The sequence below is a fragment of the Macrotis lagotis genome, chromosome X (assembly GCF_037893015.1).
Source record: "Macrotis lagotis isolate mMagLag1 chromosome X, bilby.v1.9.chrom.fasta, whole genome shotgun sequence".
NCBI lineage: Eukaryota > Metazoa > Chordata > Mammalia > Peramelemorphia > Peramelidae > Macrotis > Macrotis lagotis.
Genome location: NC_133666.1, coordinates 328,739,831 through 328,763,904, shown reverse-complemented (window position 1 = coordinate 328,763,904; position 24,074 = coordinate 328,739,831). Strand labels below are relative to the sequence as shown.

At 38.6% G+C, this 24,074-nt stretch overlaps 2 protein-coding genes and 1 long non-coding RNA gene across 6 annotated transcripts in view; 1 reads left to right on the top strand and 2 right to left on the bottom strand.

The window, feature by feature from the left end:
• PDCD6 (programmed cell death 6) overlaps positions 1-906 on the bottom strand; it is a 28,850-nt gene extending 27,944 nt beyond the window's left edge. The window contains exon 1 of one of the 3 annotated variants that reach the window (XM_074206379.1): positions 711-906. In XM_074206379.1, coding sequence (XP_074062480.1) covers positions 711-811 — 101 coding nt within the window. In that variant the 5' untranslated portion in view covers positions 812-906. The remainder of the gene's footprint in view (positions 1-710) is intronic. The other 2 variants (XM_074206378.1, XM_074206377.1) reach the window with 2 other exon arrangements.
• On the top strand, positions 643-14,027 carry LOC141501935 (uncharacterized). Of its 2 annotated transcripts, XR_012472341.1 has the most exons (6): positions 643-799; positions 2,330-2,453; positions 4,706-4,775; positions 8,586-8,732; positions 11,188-11,353; positions 13,401-14,027. It is a non-coding gene; the product is annotated as an uncharacterized LOC141501935 (long non-coding RNA). The 2 variants fall into 2 exon arrangements; XR_012472342.1 differs by lacking the exon at positions 11,188-11,353.
• The window catches only part of SDHA (succinate dehydrogenase complex flavoprotein subunit A), a 42,536-nt gene continuing 25,763 nt past the window's right edge, over positions 7,302-24,074 (bottom strand). The window contains exons 12-15 of the mRNA XM_074206373.1: positions 20,294-20,405; positions 19,713-19,843; positions 10,113-10,226; positions 7,302-7,890 (exon numbers count right to left, since the gene is read on the bottom strand). Coding sequence (XP_074062474.1) covers positions 7,804-7,890; positions 10,113-10,226; positions 19,713-19,843; positions 20,294-20,405 — 444 coding nt within the window. The 3' untranslated portion in view covers positions 7,302-7,803. The remainder of the gene's footprint in view (positions 7,891-10,112; positions 10,227-19,712; positions 19,844-20,293; positions 20,406-24,074) is intronic.

Sequence of the window (24,074 nt, the reverse complement as noted above, 5' to 3'; positions counted from 1 at the left end):
ATTAGATAATCTCTAAAATGCATTCCAGCTCTACAACCTATCATCCAAAGATCTGGAAATACCACAGTCCCCGAAGATTTGGGATTGAGATTCTAGATCTCAGGGCAACCAATACTTGGGCTTAAGAGGACCTGAATCAAAATGTGCCACGTGTTCCTTTAGAGGCCTTGCACAAATCTAACTGCTTTGGGCCTCAGCTTCCTAAGCGTAAAAGGAGGAGGCTGGATAGTCAACTTGGCCTTGTGACACGAGGGCCTCTGGGCACGAGCTAGGACCTCAAAGGTCAAGGGTGGGTGTAGGGCTGGTGGGGCATCTGGGTGGTGCAGTGGATAGGGCATGGCCCTGGAGTCAGGAGGGCCTGAGTTCAAATCTGACCTCACTTAATAATGACCTAGCCGTGTGGCCTTGGGCAAGTCACTAACCCCACTGCCTTGCAAAAACCTAAAAAAAAAACCCAGAAAGATTGTAGGCCTGGGACCAGAAAAAGCAACGTGGGCAACGTGGGCCCCTGTCCTCCGCTAGATGCCATTCAATTGGTCAGGCGCTCCGCGGCCCGGGCCCAGGCCGTGCTGGGGGAGGGGAGGCGGCCCGGGCCGGGGGCCCGCACGCGGCTCCGCCTTCTCATCCGGGACACGAGGGGCGCAGCGTCCGCGGCCCCCGACCCCCGCTCCCTCCCGCAGCCCGGGTGGGGGCAGGGGGCGGGTCCTCACCGCTGGAAGACGTTCCACAGGAAACTCTGGTCCGGCAGCGACGCGGCAGCCGCGGGCCCGGGGCCGCCCCCGGGGCCCGTCCCGTAGGGGTAGGTGGCCATGGGCCGGCGGGTAGCGCGCGGAGACGCGGAGCGCCGGGCGGCCAGGCGACAGAATGGCTCCGCGGCGCTTCTTCACTTCCGCTTTCTGCTCTGGGGCGGAGCCGGAAGCAAGGAAGCCACTTCCGGGCGGAAGACGCGCCGCGTGACCGGGGGCCGCCAGTCTCTGCGCGAGGGCCCCGTTGCCAGGCTACGGGAGGGCGCCAGGGCTGGGGACGCCGGGAGCCGCTCCGGGGCTGCCCGCCTTCTCCGAGCCCTTCCACACGCGCCCCGGGCCCGATCCGAGGAAGGCGGCCTTCTTCCCCACGCGCTTTCCCGGCCTGTTCCCCAGGGCAGGGTGGCCCTGGCAGCCCGGGCGGACCAAGGCCCCACGGCCTCAGACGCCCAGACGGCTGGAAGGGGGCGCTTGGGGCCGAGAGGCGGGGAGAGCCAACCGCGCTGGAGGGCCTCTAGCTGGCAAAGCCTGGGCCTGATGGCCTGGGATGCAGTAGAGCACCTTGGCCTTTTTAAGCTAAAAATAGAGTATATATATCTATATATGGTTAAATAACATGTATTTATGTGTATATATATATATATATGTATGTATATGTGTAGATATATATATATATATATATATATATATATATATATATATATATATATATATATATATATATATATAAATAAATACCTTTAAAAGGTCTGTTTGATTGAGGCATGACCTCCTTGGTGATTAAGCCTAGGTAAAAAACTCCCCAAGCCATCAGGCTGGCCAGGGAAGAAGGGAGAAATGAGAAAGGCAGTCAGGTGACTTAACCAAGGTTACACAACTACAAGCAAATAACCTAGGTTTAAGTTGATGTTTGCCCTTCTTGACTTGCTAGAAAGCAGTTTGCAAATTCTTGTCTATCTTCCCACTCAATCTCCACACCTACTGAATTCTTTTACCCCCCAGAGACCTATTCCCTTAGGAAAAATAAGGAGGCCAATGAGATTTCTAGTTGGATATGTATTCAAGTTCAGACTTTGATACTTTGATGTGACCCTGAATCATAAGCTCCATCTCTGTGTTGGGACAGCTAGATGGTAAGGCATTGTCCTGAAACCAGGAGGACTTGAGTTCAAATCCAAGCTCAGGATCCTCCCCAGTTGCTCTGTTTCATATCTGGGCCCTGCTCCCAGATGTGTCTGGAGAAGAAAGTGAAGCTGGTGACTTAGAAACAGCATCCCTCCCACTCAAATTCATGTGCTTGTCTTGGCTTCACCCCCCTGATGTCATGGTGTTCTTTTGAAAACAAAAGACTAACATCATCACTTACTGCTCTCAGGAACTAAATAAGGCTGGAAGTTTCAGAGAAATTAATATGCATTAGTAGGGGGAAGTTTCCTCACCTTGATGCAGGGAATTATAGGCATAGAGAAAGATTGTAATTGGAAACAAATTTTTGTAATCTTTTCTTCATTAAGATGTTTAAATCTTGTAATCTTATATACATTTTGGGAACTGATTTTTCTAATCTCTTCTGCATTGTTAAAAAGTTTCCTTTTGACCATGACTTTGACCCTGGTTACACTCATCGGTGGGTTAAAGAACAAAGCAATCATTTTGGCAACCACAAAGGGATCGACACTCTGACCCTGATCTCACTCGGACTTCTTTAAGGTGAGAAACCTCTTCCAAATTAGACCAAATTAGATTTATAGATGGCCTTCTCAAGTATCCTCCTGCCCTGGGGATTTGAGGGAGAAGAGATGCACAGTGTCAGTTTTGTGGAGGTGATTAGTCATAGCAGATGGAATGCTATTTTTGCTAAGTCACCTCAGACTTCCCTTCAGTTGGGCTCCCCCTTTCTGCTCAGAAGCCTGTTTTCTTTTTTTCCCTGTGAGGTGGACCACAAGTAGGAATTCAGCTTTCAGTAGAACCTTAAAGGATTCTCCCTTGGGCTGCAGTTACCAATGGATGAGAAGGCTTATTTTGCCTCTTAGCCAGAACTTAGAAGAACCTACCCTCAGGCTATAGGTTAATTAGTGTGAAAGTTTATTTCTTTATTGATCTTAGAAGAGCACATTGTTAGAATTAGAGCAAACATGGAAAAAATCTTATTCCATTTCAAAAAGCTCCCCTTTAGGCTGTATGCTTTCTCACTGGAAAGGACTTGAACTGCAAGTCCTCCATAAGAAACACCTTGTAAGATTTTGTATACAGAGCTGGCCTAGATATAATTTAGAAGGACAAGAAAAATGGTCCCATCCATGTCACTCAGACTTGAGGACCACCATGGGATTAGACAGATCCTGCAGAAAAACAGGAGACTGGCTATGTCCTGGCTTTTATGGCATCAGCCAAGTGGCCAGAACTCTATTCAAAAGGAAAAGTGCTTGTAACAAAATCTTCTAGTGAAGAGAACAAGAAAACCTAGATGTTCTTGATGGGGTGCTATTCAGAGCCCCCCCCCACATCTTTCAAGTCAATGGTGGCATCCTCAACTTCAGCTCTTCCCAGCAGTCTGTTAGCCTCTGATTCCCCAAATCCTGAACCAGGTCTCTCAACTTCCCCCATACTAGAATCAGACATCCTTTATATACAAGCTTGTGAACTACTGGAGAACCACTTCTGTACACACCTGGCCAGCAAGAAAAAGCTGTGGAGAACGTGGGCAACTCATTGCAGAAATAGGTGTTAGGAGACAGGATATCCAACAAAAGAAAAAGCTATTTCCAGTTGAGGACCAAAAATTAAAGTCCCCAGACTTTGGTCCAGATCCCACTTCTGGATTGTCCTCTCCTGGCAGTGTAGCTGTCACTAAGGCCTTCCCAAACTAGGAGTAAAGCTGTTTCTTCCCCCACCCCAGCTCCTCCCTTCACCTCTCCTCTTAAATACTCTGATACTGAAAGAGATACAACCTATCCATTAAGAGAAATCACAGATGCTCAAGAGAGAACAATGTTAGTCCATATCCCTTTTTTGATGTCAGATCTGACTTAGTTGAAAGGAAGCTCAGTCTCTATTTGGATGATGTTGCAAAATTTGCTGAGGACTTTAAGAGAATCTCTTTGCAGTATGAACTGTCATGGGGAGATGAGAATGTTATCCTTCCCACCTGCTGTTCAGAGAAGCAGAGAATCTGGAGCCCAGCTCAGAAGGTGGCAGACTCTGTGGCCTAGACCAGGGAACAGATCCAGCTACAACTATTCCTATAGTCAACCCAGATGGGATTTCCAGAATAACAGGGATAGGGAGAGATAGGATTTTGCCTGATAAAAAGTATAGAAAAAGGGATTAAGAAGTTAGTGAATTATGACAGAGAAGTATCACAGGGTTCTGGGGAAAGCCCAGTCCTTTTCTATAACAGACTTGTGGAAGCAATGAAAAAATATACTAATTTGGCCCCCACTTCTATTATAGGAAATGTCCTCCTAGTCATGTGTTTTATCAACCAGTCTGTGGTAGACAAAGTCCAGAAGCTTAGGAAGCTAGATTTGGACCTCCAGATGCCCGTAGTTCAATTGTTGCAGGGGGCTTTTGGTGTGTTCAGTCACAGAGACAGTTGAGAGAGAGAAGTGTCTAGTGCAAAAGGGAAGGCACAGTTATTAGCAGCTGCTAACCAAAAGCAAAACACTCATCTCTTAGCTGCCCTGCCAGGTGACTCAGGCCTAGCCAGTGGTAGGTCCTCTAAGGGTCTGTTTCCATGCAACAGAATGGGCCACAGCTTCCATGACTCTCCCTCCAGATACGTCTCTGAGTCCCTGCCCAGGCTTCAGTGGACCATTGGCAAAGTGAGTACCCCTCTGGCAATTACCCCAGCCAGGCTCAAATTCCAGGTGAACAGGTTGCTGGAGACAGGACCACTCCCAGAAAGAATGGGGAGGTCCAAAGGCTTCATCTCAGCACCTAATCCTTCCTTCCACCTCTAGGGATGGTTGACTAGAAGGCAAGTTCAGCCTGACTCCCTCTCTATCACCAGAGTGAAAATGGATTTAGGAGGTAAGCTAATTAACTTTCTCCTTCATAATTGGGGCAATTTATTCCATTTTGCTTTATCATTCTGGTGAACCTAATGCCTTCTAACCATATGGTTATGGGCACTGAAGGGAAACTGAGGAAATGTGTACAGATGAAACCTCTCCCCTGCCAATATGAGCTGTTGAACACATATTCCTTGTTCTTCCCTTCTGCCCCACCCCTTTGTTGAGGAGGGACTTGATGGTGAAAATGGGGACTCAATTCGCTCTCTTGAGGTTTGGGACAAGAGAATTCCTGGGCAGGTAACTCATACCACTACAATTTCAATTTGCCTTAAAGACCCTAACACTTTGCCTCAGCAGCCACAATATCCACTTAAGCCTGAGGCAAGAAGGCATCACACCCACTGATAAAGTTTTTACCATATGGCTTTCTAGCCCCTTGGGAGTATTAACCCCCCAGTGTTGAAATGAAAAAACCTAGTGGAGAATTTTGAGTAGTGCAGGGTTTGAGAATTAGTGATGAGGCAGTTATTCATATACACACCATTGTTCCAAACTCTTAAACTATTCCCACTTGAATTCCAAGGGAAACTTAGTGGTTCTGCACCCTGGATCTGAAAGTTACATTCTTTTGAATTCCTCTGTATAAGGATTCTCAAATTATTTTTATTTTTGAGCGGACACCCCCTGCTCCCAGGCAATACAGTCCGGTAATTGTTGGAGTTTGGCTTTGAACTCCGATACTCCTGACTCCAGGGCTGGTACTCTGTCACTGGCCACTTAACTGCCTCTGAAATTCCCATTCTTAAAGATTTTTCCATTGCTCATCTAGTTTGACCTTCTCAAGTGATTTACCCAAAGTCATATTAAATTCAGGTCTTCAGACTCCAAACCCAGGGCTTTTACAGTTCCCTAGGTCCTTTTTGCCTGATAACTTGTTGACATGGCCATTAGTACCAAAAGATGAGTGATGGTAAAGCTTAGTGAAAATATGGGCTTCATTACCTAGGAATGCCTCTCTCTTACTGGACCTCACCAAACATTGTACCATCTTAGTTCAAAAGCTGCTTAAGTTTTTAAAAAAATCTAACCTTTTAATGTCTAGATTAGTTTCTAGTTACAATCTAGTCCAAAAATAGGCAAGATTACCAAGTGTCACAGTTGATACAGAAAAAAAATTGCATTGTGTCAAGAGGACTAGCTAAGATTCTCCAGATCACTCTGTAGGATTTTGTGATTTTTAAGAATAAAGCAAAATTCAAAAGTGTTTTTTTGGAGTTTTTTCTTTAAAGAGGATCTAATATGCAAATTTTCAAATGGACCTCCCTTAAGTATATCTTTGAGATTTGAAGATGACACTCATATGCCTAAGTGTTCAAAAAAGTGCTTGTAGGAGCTGTATACTTTATGCCTATAGTCACTCTCTGCTTACCATAACTTCTCTTTCCAGCTGCCTGACAACTTGACTAAAAATGAGCCAAGCCCATTAGATAGCTGATTCTGACATGGCAAGCTGGTCTATTTTGGTATTTCTCATCCTTGAGAGCTGTGTTTGAGCAAATCTTTACAATGTTGCTCACTGCATTGTATTGCTCCAAATGCTCAGCTTCATCCTTTGCAAATGCCTAATCCAAGGGAATTCAGTTACACTTAAGTACAACTACTATACTGATCAGTTGCACCCAGGACTTTTTAAGTGATACTGCTTTTCCATTTAATGTTGAATATTGTTCATAATACATCCACTTCACATACATGATACAGAACACCTTTAACATCTCTGTGCCGCTTGAACATTAACAAAGTATTTCCCTCACAGCTCTGTTATTAATTAGATTAACAAAGAATTCACATTAAGAGGCAAGAAAACTTAGGTTGGGTATTTAATGACTTGCCAAGGGTCTCACAGTAAGTGGGAGAGCCAAGACTCCAAATGAGATGCTCCTTCTGCAAGTCTAATGCTCTTCCCTATACTAACATGAAGTAAAACTGGAATCAGTAGTGTGTTTCAAGCTTCTAGTATTAGGATAACCTTTGGGGAATGCTTGCAAGCAGTTCTCTATGACCATTCAAACATACTCTGCCATCCTGGAGTGGTACTCCTTCTGCCTCGGTCACAATCCCTACCCCAGCCCAACTCCAGGCTTGGGAGATAATAAGTGGAGAAATCCCAGCTTGTAAGATTTCAAGTTAACATCTAGTCAGAAGGGATGACTGGAAAAATTTCTTGGCAAGGGAGATGTTTTTTTTTTCAAGAATAAAGTGGAAAGTTACCTCCTTTGAACTGAAGGAAAAATGCTGAAGTCAGAGGAGTTTTTGTATTTTCAACATACTCTACGTTAGCTTACTCAAAGGGATGAAGCTGGATCTTGTGGGAAATGACTAAAGGAGCAACTCTTGAAAGAAGGTAATCATTGAAATAATTCTTTCAGCCCATGTACCAAGGGTTGGCAGTAGTCCCTAAGTTCCAGAGCTTATTATTGACTTGGGACACTTGCCTTTACCTTTAACAAAACAATTTGCTTAACAGAAATGAAAGTTGCAATTTTTCAGCTATAAAAAGGAACCAAAATTTACTTTTATTTAAAATTTAACAATACTGCATTTTTGAATTTCAAAGTGATATAATCACAAGATTACCATGCTGTCACTATGTACTGAACAGAAACATATGCCTTGTAGGAGACATGCAAGATTATTTTAAACAGTCTCTAAAAGATTAAAGAGTACAAGGAAACTTTAACATGTTTTAGGAAACATGTCTGATTTTATCACTTCAAAAAATAAAACAGAAGAAAGCTTAATAGTTTCTAGTTTCAGTTTACCAGTGAGCCACTAGCCATAGACATTAGATGATAATTTGAATCAATAAGTACTGTTTTTTATCCATTACTAGCCATTAGATAATTTGAATCAATGAGTAGTTTTTTTATCCATTACAAATAACAGAATTTTTTTAAAAAGACCATTATGCTACATATATTTATCAGACTCTAAAAGGCATTATTATACATAATTACAAAAATTTATCGAAAAAGCTAGTGAACTCAGTAAGAGCGAATAGCAGGTGGAACTGTGGCACAGTCAGCTTCATTTAAAGTTTTGTCGATTACAGGTCTATATTCCAAAGAAACCTGAAGGAAAAAAAAAGTGAGATAGCAGCTTATAAGTCAAACCATAAATTATTCATTTTATTTTAAAAAGTTTCTAAAAAAGCAATCTGCCTTCTAGTTACTAATGCCCAAACAATTCTTACAAGTATTAACAGAATTATCAATTATATGGAATGCAAAAGGTGCCCAATATCTGTTGATTGAAAAATGAAGAAATTCCATTCAGTTCTCAGACTGTTCATATATATATCTATATCTATATCTATATAGATATAGATGAAATATCTCACATAACTATTGTTCAATATCCAGTTTTTTCTGTATTCAACTACTATTAATTGAACTATGTTATAGGAGTCTGGAGTTATAGGAGTTATATAATAGTTATATCCTATAAAGATGGGATAAGCATTCTCTTACCACTATTTTTGTAGAATGTTTGCTTTAAAAACTGTATTCCAGGGCAGCTAGGTGTTGCAGTGGATAGAGGTACCGACCCTGGAGTCAGGAGTACCTGAGTTCAAATCCGGCCTCAGACACTTAATAATTACCTAGCTGTGTGGCCTTGGGCAAGCCGCTTAACCCCATTTGCCCTGCAAAAACCTAAAAAAAACAAAACTCTATTCCATATGAAATTCTTAAGGCCTAAACTTGTTATAGTCTCATCATGGTGGAAGTAACCCCAAGTTCCTGAAATAAAAAATCTCATTTTCTAGCAAATTCAACTGAGTTGGAAAAACTTGTGAAAAAAGACCAGTATTATGAAGTGTTCATCAATGTTTGGAGCGTGTCTTCCCCAGAAAACAAGCCACCATGTGATGAATATTTTTGGACAAGGCAATTTACATGGGCCATTTATTAAGGTATGGAGAATCGCTGATCTGCACAGGTATGAAGAATATCTGGAGTACTGAAGAAATTTTGAATTCTGGCAGGTTACACCAAATACACTGAAATGTAGCAACTTTTTAATCTGATTCCTTAAATTATTGGCAATACATGTTCAATGAATGAGATACACTGTTGAGGATATACAATTTATAAAATCTATTGACCATGGAGTATGTATGTACTTGGTACTATTAGAAGGCACTAGAGATACCTAAGATAATTTTCATTATATGGGTGTGTATAATCACAATATAAGAAAACAGATCTAAAAGTTTCCTTAATGTAAAATATCTCAATTCTAAATATTTAGAACAGAATAATGAAACTATAAGGAATGCAAGGTCATATAGTCCTCATTCTACATAAGAAGAAATGGCATTCTCAAAAGATAAAGTGACCTGCCAGTCCTATACACTAGTTAGTGGCAGGCCCAGGAACTGAATCCATGTGTCCTGAATACCATACTAGATACTGAACACCATACTGCCCAACAATAAATCCACAAGTAAATTTTTCAATATTATTTTGTTATCTCTAGCCCACTGGGAATCTGAAAAGTTCATAGGCTTTGGGACTGAGCCCCCAGCTAGACATATGATTCTAGAGTGAGACACTGAAACTCTCTAAGTTAAAGTTAACAGATAACACTGGTCCAATAGACCCCACAATGTGATTATAAGGAAATAGTTGGCAAACTTTAAAGTATTAGGTAAATGTGAGTAATAGTTATCTTTGTGACAGAAATTTGTTCTTTTTTAAAATTTTAAAAGTATTTGAGGCTAGCATAGTTGTTTTCCCTCACATATACAATTATTTGCCAATACATATTAATACCAGAGAGCACAAAATGTTTTCAAGACTTTGTCAAACTAACCAAAGATGTTTAATTATAAAAATTTTAACCTGACAGAAAGGAAGAAAACATTTCACTCAGATATAAAAAACTAGTGACAAGGCTAACAGAAATCTTAGTGATTTCTAAGTCACTTGTTCTTTAGTGCTTGACTGTAAATACAATTCTATGGAAGCAAGTAGGCAAGCTGTTTTCTGTAACAAAACTTGATATATATATATATATATATATATATATATATATATATATATATTTTACACACACACACACACACACACACACACACACACACACACACACACACACAGTGCAATCCAAAATATTTTTATTTCTTCTTCAAGTAGAAATGACAGCTAGGCAACAACTATGAATTATCCTTGCCAATTTTGATCCATTAAGACTTATTAAATTCCTATACTTGATGTAAGAGAATAGTAATGAAGAAATATCCAAAAGCCCTAAAGGAAAAGTGACTTTAGCAGACTAAAGTATGATATACCTTTCCAGTCTTGATATCCACATACGAAAGTGTGTGTTTTCTCCAATGTTCTTCAAAAGTTTTCTTTTGTTGTCCCTCAATTGGCTTAGAATAATCATACTCATCAATTCTGACCTAAAGATTAAAAAAAAACACCATCATTTCAGAAAATGTTATCATTTGGTCCAAGCCAATTTTGTATTATTCTTTCTTTGAATAATTAAGAATGTATCTGATAAAACAAAGAAAATAATATACAAGACATTACTTTGAATATTTGTCATATTTCCCTCCCAAATCTGACTTTCTGTACAAAATTTCAAGAAGGTTTATCTATAAACATATTTGATGTATCGTTGGAGGTTAGTAAAGATATTGTAGGAGTCTTAGGGAATAAGAGACCAATGAAAATTTTAAGTATGAGGAGAGTAATGATAAAATAAAATCTTATCTAAAATGAAAAGTAAAAAATGTGCCATGATAACTTTTTAAAAGTGGTCATTATCATGGAATAACCAATATTAGCATAGTACATGACATATAGTAGGTGCTTAATAATTACTTGTTGACCACCACCACAAAAGCTAGTATAAATAAACACAGCCCACACCTTATTTCTGGCTTTTATTTGGAAAATATTGAAGCACTTATAGTGATCCCAAATTTAAATATCAACATTTTTTTACTGTTACTATATAGCTATGAATCAAAGGATACCACTCTTTTCAGTGAATCACATTACAGGTGATCCAAAGAGCAAAGATACATGGTAGTTGGAAGTAGGCTCTAGTTGTGTTAATTTAAGTTAGTTGAGTTAGCTTGTATACCAGAAGTAGCAAAAAACACATCATTAAAATTTGTGACTGAAAAAGAGATGGGTTATCCATAAAGTAAGAATGTGGTATAATAAATATTTCACCCAAGGACTGTTATGGTATTCTATGAATACTAACACTTTTAATGTGTGATTGTGTTAAGATTTCATGATGAAGCCTTTAGAGTTCTCAGAATGTTTTTAAATACATAAAATAAAATTCATAGGGTTATACAGAAAAATAATTAAATTGAAAAAAATTGTTGAAATACTTAAAAACAGGATTAAGAATATCTGTACTCAAAAGAACCAGGAGGCATAACTCAGTGAAGTTATGTGTATAATAAGGATTTACTGAATTACATGGGCAAGTGGGAAAGTATGATGAAGACAAGCAGTGGAGTGGTGGTTTGCAAGTCACATTGATAGAGGAATTAAGCAAAATAAGGTAAGTACATCTAAATTTGCTAATTTTGTTTATTAAAGTAACTTTTTCCTATCAAAGAAATCTGATTTTAGGGGTGCAATCTATACTTAAAATATATATTCACAAATTCTACACTATTTGAGAATGTCTTATTCAAGAGCAAATAAAAATAGGCCACTGAGACATACTGACATTTAACTAGTCTCATCATCAAAAAGAAAGTCATTATCGACATGCCAGGAGCTCTCTTCCCTCCTCAACTCCCCCTCCTGGCTTCCCTTCCTAGTCTGCTTTTTAAAGTATCAAGCTGGAATTCTAACTTATAAACGTTGACTCCCAAATCAGTGCTCTTCCACTTATAAATTTGGGCATGGAACAAGACATTTGGCGACTGTTCAATGATGAAGGCAATCAGCCAGCAAGGCAGAATGTAAGTGAGAGCTAGATTACATTCAGGCCTGTGGTTCTATCAATGTTCAGATGTAGGAAAAATGGGCAGGAGCTCTGTGGAAAAGTTGAACTTCAGGCTTGGGGAAAAGATCCTATTTTTTGAAACAAAAGAGAACAAGTTTGCTTTCAAGGGAGTCCAAATGTTTATGACATTTACCATGCTTCTTCTTAGTATCTGACTCTTGTCAAAGTTAAGCATATTTAGAAAACTATTAGAGTGGGGACCAAATCTTAATTCCCTTTATGTCTCCTCTCTCCAAGCCCACTCAGCACGATGCTATGCAATTAGTAAGGCTTATATTAATGGCTACTTGCTGAATAAAAACCAGAAGAGGCTATCTATGGAGGTAGTGAACATATGGCTATTTAATGTATTCAAGCAGACGCTGACAACCCGCCCTAAATGCAACAGAAATGATGTAAAGGGTGAGATGGCAAAGTACATGATGCCTAAGAACTCTTTCAATTCTAAATTTTATGGTTGTGTGTCAGCCACTCTGAGTGATGTAAGAAATTCTTCTGAAAGCTTCCCCAAAATCATTATAGAGCATTATTATAAGTCTAACTTCCTGTAATATTTAGTAGTAGTTTGTGTGTGGGAGTGGGCGAAGTAAACCCTGAAAGTAGGACTGAGTTCCAACAGTTTCATTTAGTCCTGCAAATCTTGAAATGTTAATGAAGGAACCTGAGGCCCAGTTTAAAGAGTTCTGCCCTTTTATGTCACTATTAATTGCAATAAATCAAAGGTCAAGTTTACTTTTAAACAAATAAAACCCACCCTACAATCTTGTTTATATTTGTTTGCACTCTTATACAGTTTCATCTAGTTATCTTGTAATGTTTAACCACTTTCTAAAGATCATTAATTTGAGGCTGAATTATGAGTTTTTATTGTAGGACTAAAGCCATCGTGATTTCTACTGAACATATATGACATCCCAAGAGCAACAGGCTATGCTGCAGTGCTCATCCAAACACACACACACACACACACACACACACATACACACACACACACCAGAGATTAAAAGGTGGAAATGAAACTAGTCAAATTTAATTAGTATTTATAATCTGGGTTTTTTTAGTATTTATAATCTGGGTTTTTTTTAAACTGGAATTATAAAATGATCAAGTCATTTTAAAATATAACTTGATCTTTAGGCAAAAAAGCTAATAGCTTGTGATGCAGAGATCCAACAACTGGGTCAAAGACAGACAGAAACGTCCCATATAAATTAAAATATATGTAGCATCACTGTAAAACAAGAATAATAACAGTATGTACCTTGCAAGGTTGCTGTAAGGAGAAAATAAGATATTTATAAAGCTCTTTGCAAACTTTAAAGCTCTATATCAATGCCATTATCATTAGCCAATCTAAATTACCATGTTTTATCTACTTACACATTATAAAAACTGAAAATTTAACAGCTCTCAAGCAAGCTCTTTTTCCTGCTGTTACCATCAAAGGTTTGGAACTCTTTCTTATAGCAACAGAAAATTAGAGGTATTGCAGTAGGGAAGATTATAATAGCATTCTATTATGCCAGCAGTAAGACCTACTGATATGTTTTCATGGCTGTTTCTATAGTAGCTCATCTTTCTCTCTGTCTCTCAGCATGCTGCCAGGCTCTGCTAGTCACTGGGATTACAAATATAATAGAGGAAACGACTACTTACCAGCAAGGCAAGGGGACAAGTAAATAGTAAATACATATAGAAGAAAAAAAGAATATTACAAATGCAAACAAAATAATTAAATATAAGTGTGTATAAATGGATGTGCATGTTATGTGTTTATATGCTTCACATAATTTTACCTGAGGCAATACATTAATAAAACCAAAGCAACTAAATTCTGTTTTTTCAGCCTACCATTTACTGTGGTCTGCCCCACCTTGAAGAAGCCTCTAGGAGGAAAAGATTATTGTTAAGTTCCTCTAGGAGGCCCCATTTTATGTAAGGGTCCAGGCTGGACTGCCTTCATTTTCTTCCAGGAGCTTTTCTTCACTTTTTGACCTTAAATTATCTTATGGTCCCGCCCCCCTTTCAGCTCCCTTTTATGGGTTGTCTTCTCCCATGAAATACGAACTTATTTTTGCTTGTATTTGCATCCCGAGCACTTAGTACACTGCCTGACACATAATAAGGACTTAAATCCTTGTTTCCTTCCTTTCTTCTCTTACCTTTGTCCTAACAATGCTATGGGACGGCTGTGAAGAGAAGAAACAATGTCTTAAATAAACTAATCTATTCAAGGAAATTGTCCCTGCTTCTGTATTGCCTCATGGCTATACTGCACATAAACTTGAACTGAATTCTAAGATTTATGCTACCAGGCTAGACAGATTTCAAGTACAGCAAAAGTGTGAAAGAGATAAAAATACAAAATGGCCCTTAGTTCTCTGGTCCCTTCTGTTTCTACCATGACAGTGGAGGAATGGCAGGAAAAAGTAAAGAGATTACTATAATTTTTATGGGTAACTATCAGTATCCTAAGTGAGATGTCTGTTCAATGACTAACAAGCTTGACATGTTAGTCAATGAATAAATCATTTCAATGTTGATGCTTTTATTATAAAGGAAATCAGAAAACTAAATGGAAAGAGAATTCACAAATTCCTCCCAGAGAGCTGACTAAAAGAACTGGTGAAACTGCTTTATTAATTCTGCACCCAAGGAAACAAAAAAATAGCATTTCATGTTCTGTTCATCTTGCCTTGCCATGCTCATAACAGACATAGGCAGAGACCAACTTAAAGATAACTGTAGTTACTGAACCAATATCTGACACAAAAGACGAAGAAGACACATTTCTACAAAGAACTCAACAAATTCTGCAATCAAGTCAACTTAAGCCTTAATATACGATGACCTAAAACACAAAAGTAGGCACAGAGAGGACAATGTAAAACACTGCAAAGTATGGTGCATAATTAAGGAAAGAAGTCAAAGGCTGGCAGATAACTCAGATGTCTCAAGTTTGTACACATTATAATAAACATCTTCAAGAAGAGTCAGAACATGGTGGATATTACTATATTACTACCATAACTGAAACTGTCCATACTATAATAGAAAATGATTATTTATATGGAAGTAATTTCAGTATCAGTTGCTAATTTAACGCCAAATTAAAATGATACAAATAGAAAGAAACCACAGGCTCAAACATTTTAAACAGGCTGCTGGTACTGACCAATAGGAAATAAAAATAAAGACTGAAAGATCTGAAAAGATTGATGAATTAATGAAAGCAAGTCTCAGCTCATACTCTTGTATAATGTTTGTCCTTCATTTTTGAATAAGACCACGACATCAGGAAGGTGATGCCATGACAAACACTGAATTGGATTTGAGTGAGCAGGAGGATGGGCTAAGTCACCAGTCTCACTTTCTCCTCCAGAGCCATCTGGGTCCAGTGGTCAGATAGGAAATCAGGATGACTGGAGATGGCTCTGGATATGGGGCAATTGGGGTTAAGTGACTTGCCAAAGGTCACATAGATAGTAATTGTCAGAGGCTGGATTTGAACTCCCATCCTCCTGATTCCAAGGTCAGTGCTCTATCCATTGTGCCACCTGGTTACCCTCAAGTTCTTGAAGTTATCTGGGAGGAAAGACAACAAATGAGAGTCCTACAAGAGTCACTGAGCATTCATTTCTAATACAGGAGACTGAGGCAAATGTAGGTATCAAGAGACTTATCCTACACCAGGGACTTACTAAAATTAGGTTTCAGCATCTTTTTGAAGCCTCCCTTGATATAGACTGAAAGGCAACTGAATAGATGTCAAGTTAGGAGATCTGGGTTCTCATCATTGCTTTGATCTGCCTCATCACTAGCTTTGAGATCATGGGCAAATCACTTAAAGTCCCATATTTTCATTTTCCTAATCTGTAAAATATCTATAATAATTATCTTAGAGAAAGCTTAGAAGTATAATATAAATGAGTTACAATATTAACTCCAAGTTCTTGAGAAACTTAACCCAATAAACTAGTTGTCACAAAAAGAAGAGGTGAAGAGATCCTCTAAACCACTTTTCTTAGCAAACTACCTTGTCTCCTTGACAAATAGAGAAATGTGACAGTACAGAATATAAACTCATCTGCCCTATCTTACTGGGGATGATTGTAGAAGTTAATAAGCAACATTATTTCATAAAACCAGCAAAGCTTTGTAAAATCCCACCTAAAAAAGATCTTCAAAAGTAGGTTCATAGATGGGAGGATCATAGATGTTATACATGCACATATTTTCAGACTTTTTCAATGTGCTGATCAGCAATGCTGATTCTTTTCCTCTCTTAAAAATAAAGTTGGTATATGGGATGGCCCTCTGGGTGGAAAGAGGAAAGGGATTCTTGGGTTAACTATGATAATATTAGAAACAGAAGACATTAAGAAAAATTTAATTTTTCAAAAAGAAAAGAATCATTGTACTCCCTAATAACTATGATTAAAAGACTAGATATTTTATTTCAAGAAAACATAAAATCTATCCAGATTTAATGTTTAACCATTGGGCAAGATAAATTTAAAAAGAATCCACTTATCATTTACTGGAAAAAAAACAAAGGGGGAAAAAGTCCCTAGAATGTTAATATTAAACATCCATTTTATATCAAAGAAAAAAATACTGCAGCATCCCAAAGGAGTTCAAATATCAAGAAACCATAGTCAGGATAATAGAAGATCTGATAAATTCCTACTAAATGAAACCAGACTGATCTGAAAATGTGAGAACAAAAAAAAAAAAAATAGAAACACAATGATCATGAAAAACCTAGAAACATAAACTTATTTAACAACTGGAAGAGACTGTAGAATGATATTGCTATTATAAAAGGAAGAGAGAAAACAACATTTAGAACTTTAATGTCTTAAAGGATGTTGAGAAAATTAAATCAAGAGGAAGGAGGGGGGTCTGAGAGGTTGGTTGGTTCTGTTCTGAGAACTTTTAAGAGGGAGAAAATAAACAAGAATAGAAAGGAGAAAGGGAATGAAACTTCCTTTTCTTGTAATTTGGAAGTATACATTCATGGAGAAAGGAATGGAGGACAGTGAGAATTAACTCAATCTCACTCCTATCTAAATCAAATCAGGAGGCTTGAAAACTTACCTACAGAGTTTGATATAAAAATATACAATCTTAATAAAGAAATGGGGGGGGGGAGAATGAGAAAGGGAGGGAGTGAGTGGGTAAAAGCAAAACAAATTTCTGGATCACAAAACAAGGATTAATAGGTTTAAAAAACCCAAAAATTAAAGGGATGATCAAGAATAGCTTAACATGTGGTTTATGAATGTAATGAAATATAAAAAATGGTACAAAAGACAATTATAAAGAGAACTGGGAAGCATAAATGGATGTATAATGAAGTGAGCAGAAACAAGAAAACAAGTTATACAGAGTAAAAATATATAAAGGGGGGGGAAGCTTTGAGAAGGCTTAAATAATTATAAGCAAAGTGAACATTCAAATATTTTGAGAGGACCGATGATAATGCATGTTACTCAAATTTTAACAAAGGTGATGGACTCATAGTGCAAGAAGAGAAAAATAGAATTTTGATTGGAGAGGATTTTTAAAGTAGGTGAAAAATCAGTATTATTGATACTTAAAAAGATCATAGAAACATTTTTAAAAGTTGGGGAAAAGGAAGGAAGCACAAACAAGCAGGACAGTTTGGAAAGTGAAATACTGAATTTAGCATATACTTTTACTTACTTTTTTAGTGTTTAAAATAAGAAAAGTAAAACTAACTATAAAAGAATAGTTTACATACATATTAGATACTTCATAAAACGTGTAAGGAACAGGTGTACTTCTAGGACAATTTTTCAATGAGCATTTATGAGCCTCAAACTTCTTCATGGTGACACAACTGAGAAGTATAAGGAATATAATAAGATCCTTTATGTGTACTTTTTTGTTGATTACCAAGTTAAAAAACATTTTCTATAGTAGAAAAAGGCTCTTTTAAGTTCCACTCCCATGAAAAAGCTAAGGACATGCAAGCCTCCTTCATAGTGCCATCTAGTGATACATTCAGTGATTCTCAATAAACATGGAGTAAAGCATAAAGTAGGGAGACATGCTCAAAGGTGTTAATCTATATAATGGAATGTATTTTGCATAGTCCCTACAGATTGGGGGATTATAATCTGCATTATGGTATTAAAAAATGCATGAGACAGATATGATTATCAAACTTAATGTAAATATGAAGGAGGAATCATCTATAGGCACCTTGAGTGTTGCCTGTATCCATAAAATTTTAAAAGGTGAAAGGTGATGGTTTCCATTGAATTTTTTCCCAAATCAACAAACTTTCATTTATTAAGCACTTAACCTGGTTCCAAGCACTATGTTATATTCTGAGGCATTATCACAATCAAAGAGAAAGACAATACTGCTTATAAGTAGCTTATTTTTTGTTTTGTTTTCCAATGAATCTTAAACATGACACGATATCAATTCAGGAAGTCTAGTCTCCTTATCCAAAAGTATCCATAACTTGATACCTTCCCTATAAAGTAATTCATTGCAACCCGTGGTTCTAAAACCAAAAACCAGGAAACAGATTGCTAACAAAAATAAAATTTCCCAAATCACCAAAATATTTAGAAAAACAACAGATTTTATTTTAATATACTTAACACTATATAATTATCAAATATAAATATTAAACTTAAAAGTCATATTAGACAAGACTACTAAGTGGACAGGAATTCATATATGAACTACAGTTATAAAGAGAATGAATAATAGCAATACAGTTGGGCATAAATACTTAATCATAAATAACCACATGAAATCACAAATTTCAAGACTTGGAAGAGATCTCAGAAGTCAACTACTTTAATTTAAATCAGAACAGGATTTCCCACTATAACATACATGCTATAATATTCATTAGAAAACACACAGAGCAAAAAAAAAAGTCTATAGGTTATGGCAAGTTGCCAGCACCATCTGAATAAATACAGTGTTGAAAGTTTAATTGGTTCAGGCACTAATTGTAAAATTGGAATTTTGGTTACTTGGTCCCTGGTAGCTCTAAATTCCTTAGACTAGATATTATATAACCCAACAGCTTTATTTTTTTTACAGATGGGGAAATTGAAGCCTAGGAAAGATGCCTAGCATCTTTCACAAAGTCAGTCACACAAGTAGTAGAAGAACTAAGATTCAAAACTAGGTGTTTGATGCCCATCAATATTTCATAAAAATTTATACTCATTTATACATATAATTACACATAATTTGCACTCAATAAAGAGGAGGGCTACTACATGATGATTATTATTACTCATTGAACTTTACTGTCACTGGCTGGGATGAAAAGAAATGAGCTGGCTCAACCTTTAATTTCTACTAGGGTAGGCAGGAAGGGAGAAAGGAAATAAGCATGTCGTAAGTGCCTACTATATTCCATGTACTGTGCTAAGCACCTTTACAAATATTTCATTTAATACTCAAAACAAATTTGGGAGTAGGTACTATTATTATCCCCATTTTACAGTTAAGGAAACTGAGGCAAGCAGAATTAAGTGACTTGTCCATCTTCACACACACACACGAGTTTCTGAGGCTGAATTTGAATTCAGGTCTCCCTCAATGCAGATTCAATCTTCTATCCACTGACATTTAGCTTCTACTAAGGGAGGTGGTGTAAAAGTGTATAAGAATAAAGTGAATTATGCCAAGAGTTTACTGAAAAAAGCAAATGCTACTTCAAAGAAGAAAAAACGGCAGTAGGTGTTAGTGGCCTTGAATTTCAATAAAAAATGTTTGAACTTTAAAGTGTTGAAGGACAAAACCAAATAAGGAAAGGGAATATATGCATGTATGTGTGTGTATGTATATGCATGTATATATGTCAAAATAATATTTAGATCACTTAAAATAACAGAAATTGTACCTTGTAGTCTTCTCTGGCATGAGCTCCACGTGACTCTTTACGGGCCTCAGCACCATAAATTGTTTGTAGAGCACACAACATTAGATTCTGCAATTCCAAGGTCTCCACCAAATCAGTATTCCATACCATTCCTAAAAGCCACAACAAGATTTCAGAAAAACATTCTATTTTCATCAGTCAATAAATATTTAATAAATGCCTATGATATGAAGGTACTTGCTAAGTAAGAGCAGGAAAACAAAAATAAAGAGCCTGTGCCCTCAAGGAACTCAATCTAATGTGGGAGACTTTTTTCAGAGTTAGGCCTTAAAACATCATGTCTCCTCTATCACTTGGGCTTGTATACTTGATAGCCTGCAAGTAGTAGATGTGGCCCAGTAGAAAGCAGCTTCATATATACTTATTTTACAGTGAGTGAGAAAAGTACCATTTATTACTACTATACCCAGGAATCAGTCACATTCTATAAACAAAAAAGCATTTAAAATATTTTAAGATTATGTAAATAATAAATTCCATTGAGTTAATCCTCTTTGTGATCTAAGTCTAAATCTTGTGAAATAGAACTTAAAACCCCTTACCTCTGTCAAACGTCTTCAGATCCTTTAAGTCATCATAGAGTTGGCTTAATTTCTGGCATCCTTCTTGTAACACACTTCCCACACGGAACACAGCTGCATGATTCTGCATGGACTGTGGACCAAAGGAATACAATGTTAAACAGTCCAAAAACAACTCAACATCCACAGTGGGGGATGAAGGAAGTGCCCTAAAAATGTGAAACCATAACACATCCCAAGACTCTTCAATTATAAGTTTTTTTTCCTAATTGTAGCTTCCTCTGCCTTGACTAAACACAAAAGTAGTAGGCAATGGCTATGTCTTCTCAAATAAAATTTGTTTTGACAAATTTTTTTATAAGTACCAAAAAACAACTAGGTAATTATTTCATTGCTGATCCTTCTCCTGACATATACAGCATGGCTATAAAATAGGATATTGATTTCATATGTTTACTGGAAAACCAAACTCAATTTGTCATACCTTGTAAACTAGCCCAGTATGGCTACAGGTAGTCAATGGGGCAGCATTGGGCTTGGAATCAGAAACCCTCATCTTCATAAATTTGCATCTGGCCTCTGATACTTGCTAGTTGTGTGACCCTGGACAAGTCACTTAACCCTGTTTGCCTTAGTTTCCCCATCTGTAAGGTGGGCGGGCTAGAGAAGGAAATGGCAAACCATTCCAATATCTTTGCCAAGAAGATGGCAAATGGGAGGGCGGAGCCAAGATGGTGACAAGAACACTCTCTCATAAAATCTTCGAAACTAAAGACTTTAAATTTTTGAGAGACAGAACCCACAGAGGGACCCAGGGAGGCAGTTCTCCTACTCAAGGTAACCTGGAAAAGAGCAGAAAGGCTCTGCTCCCCAGGGTCGGAGGGGCGGCCCGCAGAGGGGTGGCCCCCCAAGAGTGAAAGAACTTCAGCCTCCAGGAGGCAGCCCTAAGGCGCTGGGAGCTGTGGCTCATAGCAGTGGGTAGTCTCCTGAGCTGCACCCTGAAGCACCGAGCACAACTTGGGGGGAACAGAGGGGGACCTCTGCCAAAGCAAGCACATGAAGCCCAGCCCTCAGGGCACACAGCCAGCAGCCTGGCCACTGCATTCCAGGTGCAGGAAACATAAGCAGGTGACCCAGTAAGCAGGAGCCCCCAGGGCATGAGCCCATTGAGCTGAGGGAGGGGAGTGAAGAGAGAGACTGCAGAGCTCTGTCCTCTGTCCCTGGAACAGGACTCTGGGGCTCTGACCATATTCAGATCCTGATCACAGTCTAGGCCCCCTCCCATAGAACAGCAGGGGCCCCCCACCTCAGCCCCGTGGCAGAGGGGGGCGCTTAACAGACCAGGAGGGAGGACGGAGCCTCACACACTGAGACCCTTCTGGGAGTGTCCCAAAAGCTCAGGAACCACCCCCAACCCAGGCCCAGGCTAGGAAAATGAGCAAGCAGAGAAAAAAAGAGGAACACTATTGAGAAATACATTATCTATGATCCCAAGAAGGATCAATATACCTAGTCTGAAGATGAGGAAGCAGAAGCTGCTGCATCTAAAGACTCACAGAAAAACAGAAACTGTGATCAGGCTATGACAGAGCTCAAAAAAGACTCTGAAAATCAAATGAGGGAGTTAGAAGAAAAACTGAGAAAAGAAAGGAGAGAGATGCAGGAAAAAACATGAAAATGAAGTCAGTAGACTAGTCAAGGAAATCCAAAATGCTGAAGAAAATAGCATGTTAAAAGCCATATTAGATCCAATGGATAAAACAGTTCAAAGTTATTGAAGAGAAGAATACTTTAAAAAGCAGAATTGGTTGGATGGAAAAAGAGATAAGAAAACTCTAAGGAAAACAAATCCTTCAGACAAAGAACAGACCTCAGGGAGATTGATGAATTTACGAGAAATCAGGACTCATTACTTCAAAACCAAAAACATGAAAAATTAGAAGAAAATGTTAAACATCTCACTGAAAAAACAACTGATATGGAAAACAGACTTAGGAAAGATAATTTAAAAATTATTATAATACCTGAAAGTCATGATCAGGAAAAGAATCTTGACATCATTTTTAAAGAATTACTACAGGAAAATTGCCCTGATATCCTAGAAGTAGAGGGCAAAATAGAAATGGAGAGAATCCACTGATCCCCCCGAGAAAGAGATCCCAAAAATACAACACCTAGGAATAGTATAGCCAAATTCCAGAACTCCCAAGTCAAAGAGAAAATATTACAAGCAGCCAGAAGGACACAGTTCAAATATCATGGAGCTGCAGTCAGGATCACACAGGACTTAGCAGCAACTACATTAAAAGCTCATAGGGCTTGGAATATAATATACCAGAAGGCAAAAGAGCTTGGAATGCAACCGAGAATCAACTACCCAGCAAAAATGAATGTCCTCTTCCAGGGAAAAAGATGGACTTTCAATGAACCAGGGGAATTTCAAATGTTCCTATTGGAATGGCCAGAGTTGAACAGAAGGTTTCATCTTCAGATACAGGACTGAGGTGAAGCATGGAGACTGGAGAAGGGGAAAATATGAGGGACTTAATGACGATGAACTGCATGTATTCCTGCATAGAAAAATGACACTGATAATACTCATATGAACCTCCTCAGTTAATAGAGCAGGTAGAGGGAGCTTTTATAGTTGAAGCACAGGAGAAAGCTGAATTTGAAGATAAAATATGCTGTAAAAATGGAATTAATAGAAAAAAGGGAAATGTAATGGGAGAAAGAAAAAGGAGAGGAAGGAATAGGCCAAGATATTTCATATAAGATTTTTCTTTATTACAATGAGCTATTGCGATGATACAGAAAGGGGGAAGACAAGGGGGAATGAGGGAATCTTTGCTCCCATCAGGTGGCTAGGAGAGGAAACAGCATATATATTCAATGGGGTATAAGCAGCTGGAGTAAGAAGGAGGGGGTAGCAGGGGGAAGGGGTGGGGATGTGAATAAAGGAGAAGAGGCTGGACCATAGGGAGAGAGTGGTCAGATATAACATTTTCTTTTTAACTTCTTGCAAGGGGCTGGGATTGGATGGCCTGTCCGGGACCATAGGGCCAGGTGGATTCCGGGCCTAAGGGGTGGTACGGGGGCTCAGGGCTTCTTGGCCCCAGGACCAGAGATCTGTCTGCTGCGCCACTCAGTGACCCTACAGCAGAGTTCAGAGTGAAAGGAGAGAGAAAATATAGTACATGGTAGTGGAGAAATATTAAAGGAGGGAGTTGCAATCAGCAATGGCAACGATGGAAAAATATGGAAGTAACTTTTGCGATGGACTTATCATAAAGAATGTGATCCACCCACGACAGAGTTGTTGGTGTTGGAATAAAGACTGAAGCACATTTTTTATTATTATTATTTGAGGGGGGTGCAGGGCAAATGGGGCTGGGTGGCCTGCCTGGGGCTGGCATAGCAGGGTGATCATTGGGTGTCTGAGGCTGGATTTGGACCTGGGTGCTCCTGCCTCAAGGGCCAATGCTCTGTCTGCCACCCAGCCACCCCTACTATTATTACTATTTTATTTTGGGTCTTTTTCTCCTTTCTTTTTTTTTTGATTTTTGCAGGGCAGTGTGGAGTTGGGGTGGCTTGCATGTCACATGGCTAGGTGATTGTTGGGTCTATGGGGCTGGATATGGGCTCAGGTGCTCCTGGCTCCAGGGCTGGTGCTCCGTCCATTGCGCCACCCGGCCATACCTACAATTATTACTATTATTTTTTTAATTTTAATTTTTTTCTCTCCTCTTTAGTTTATCGCTCAAGCGAGTCTATATTTTTGGGGGTGGGGGTATTTTGTTTA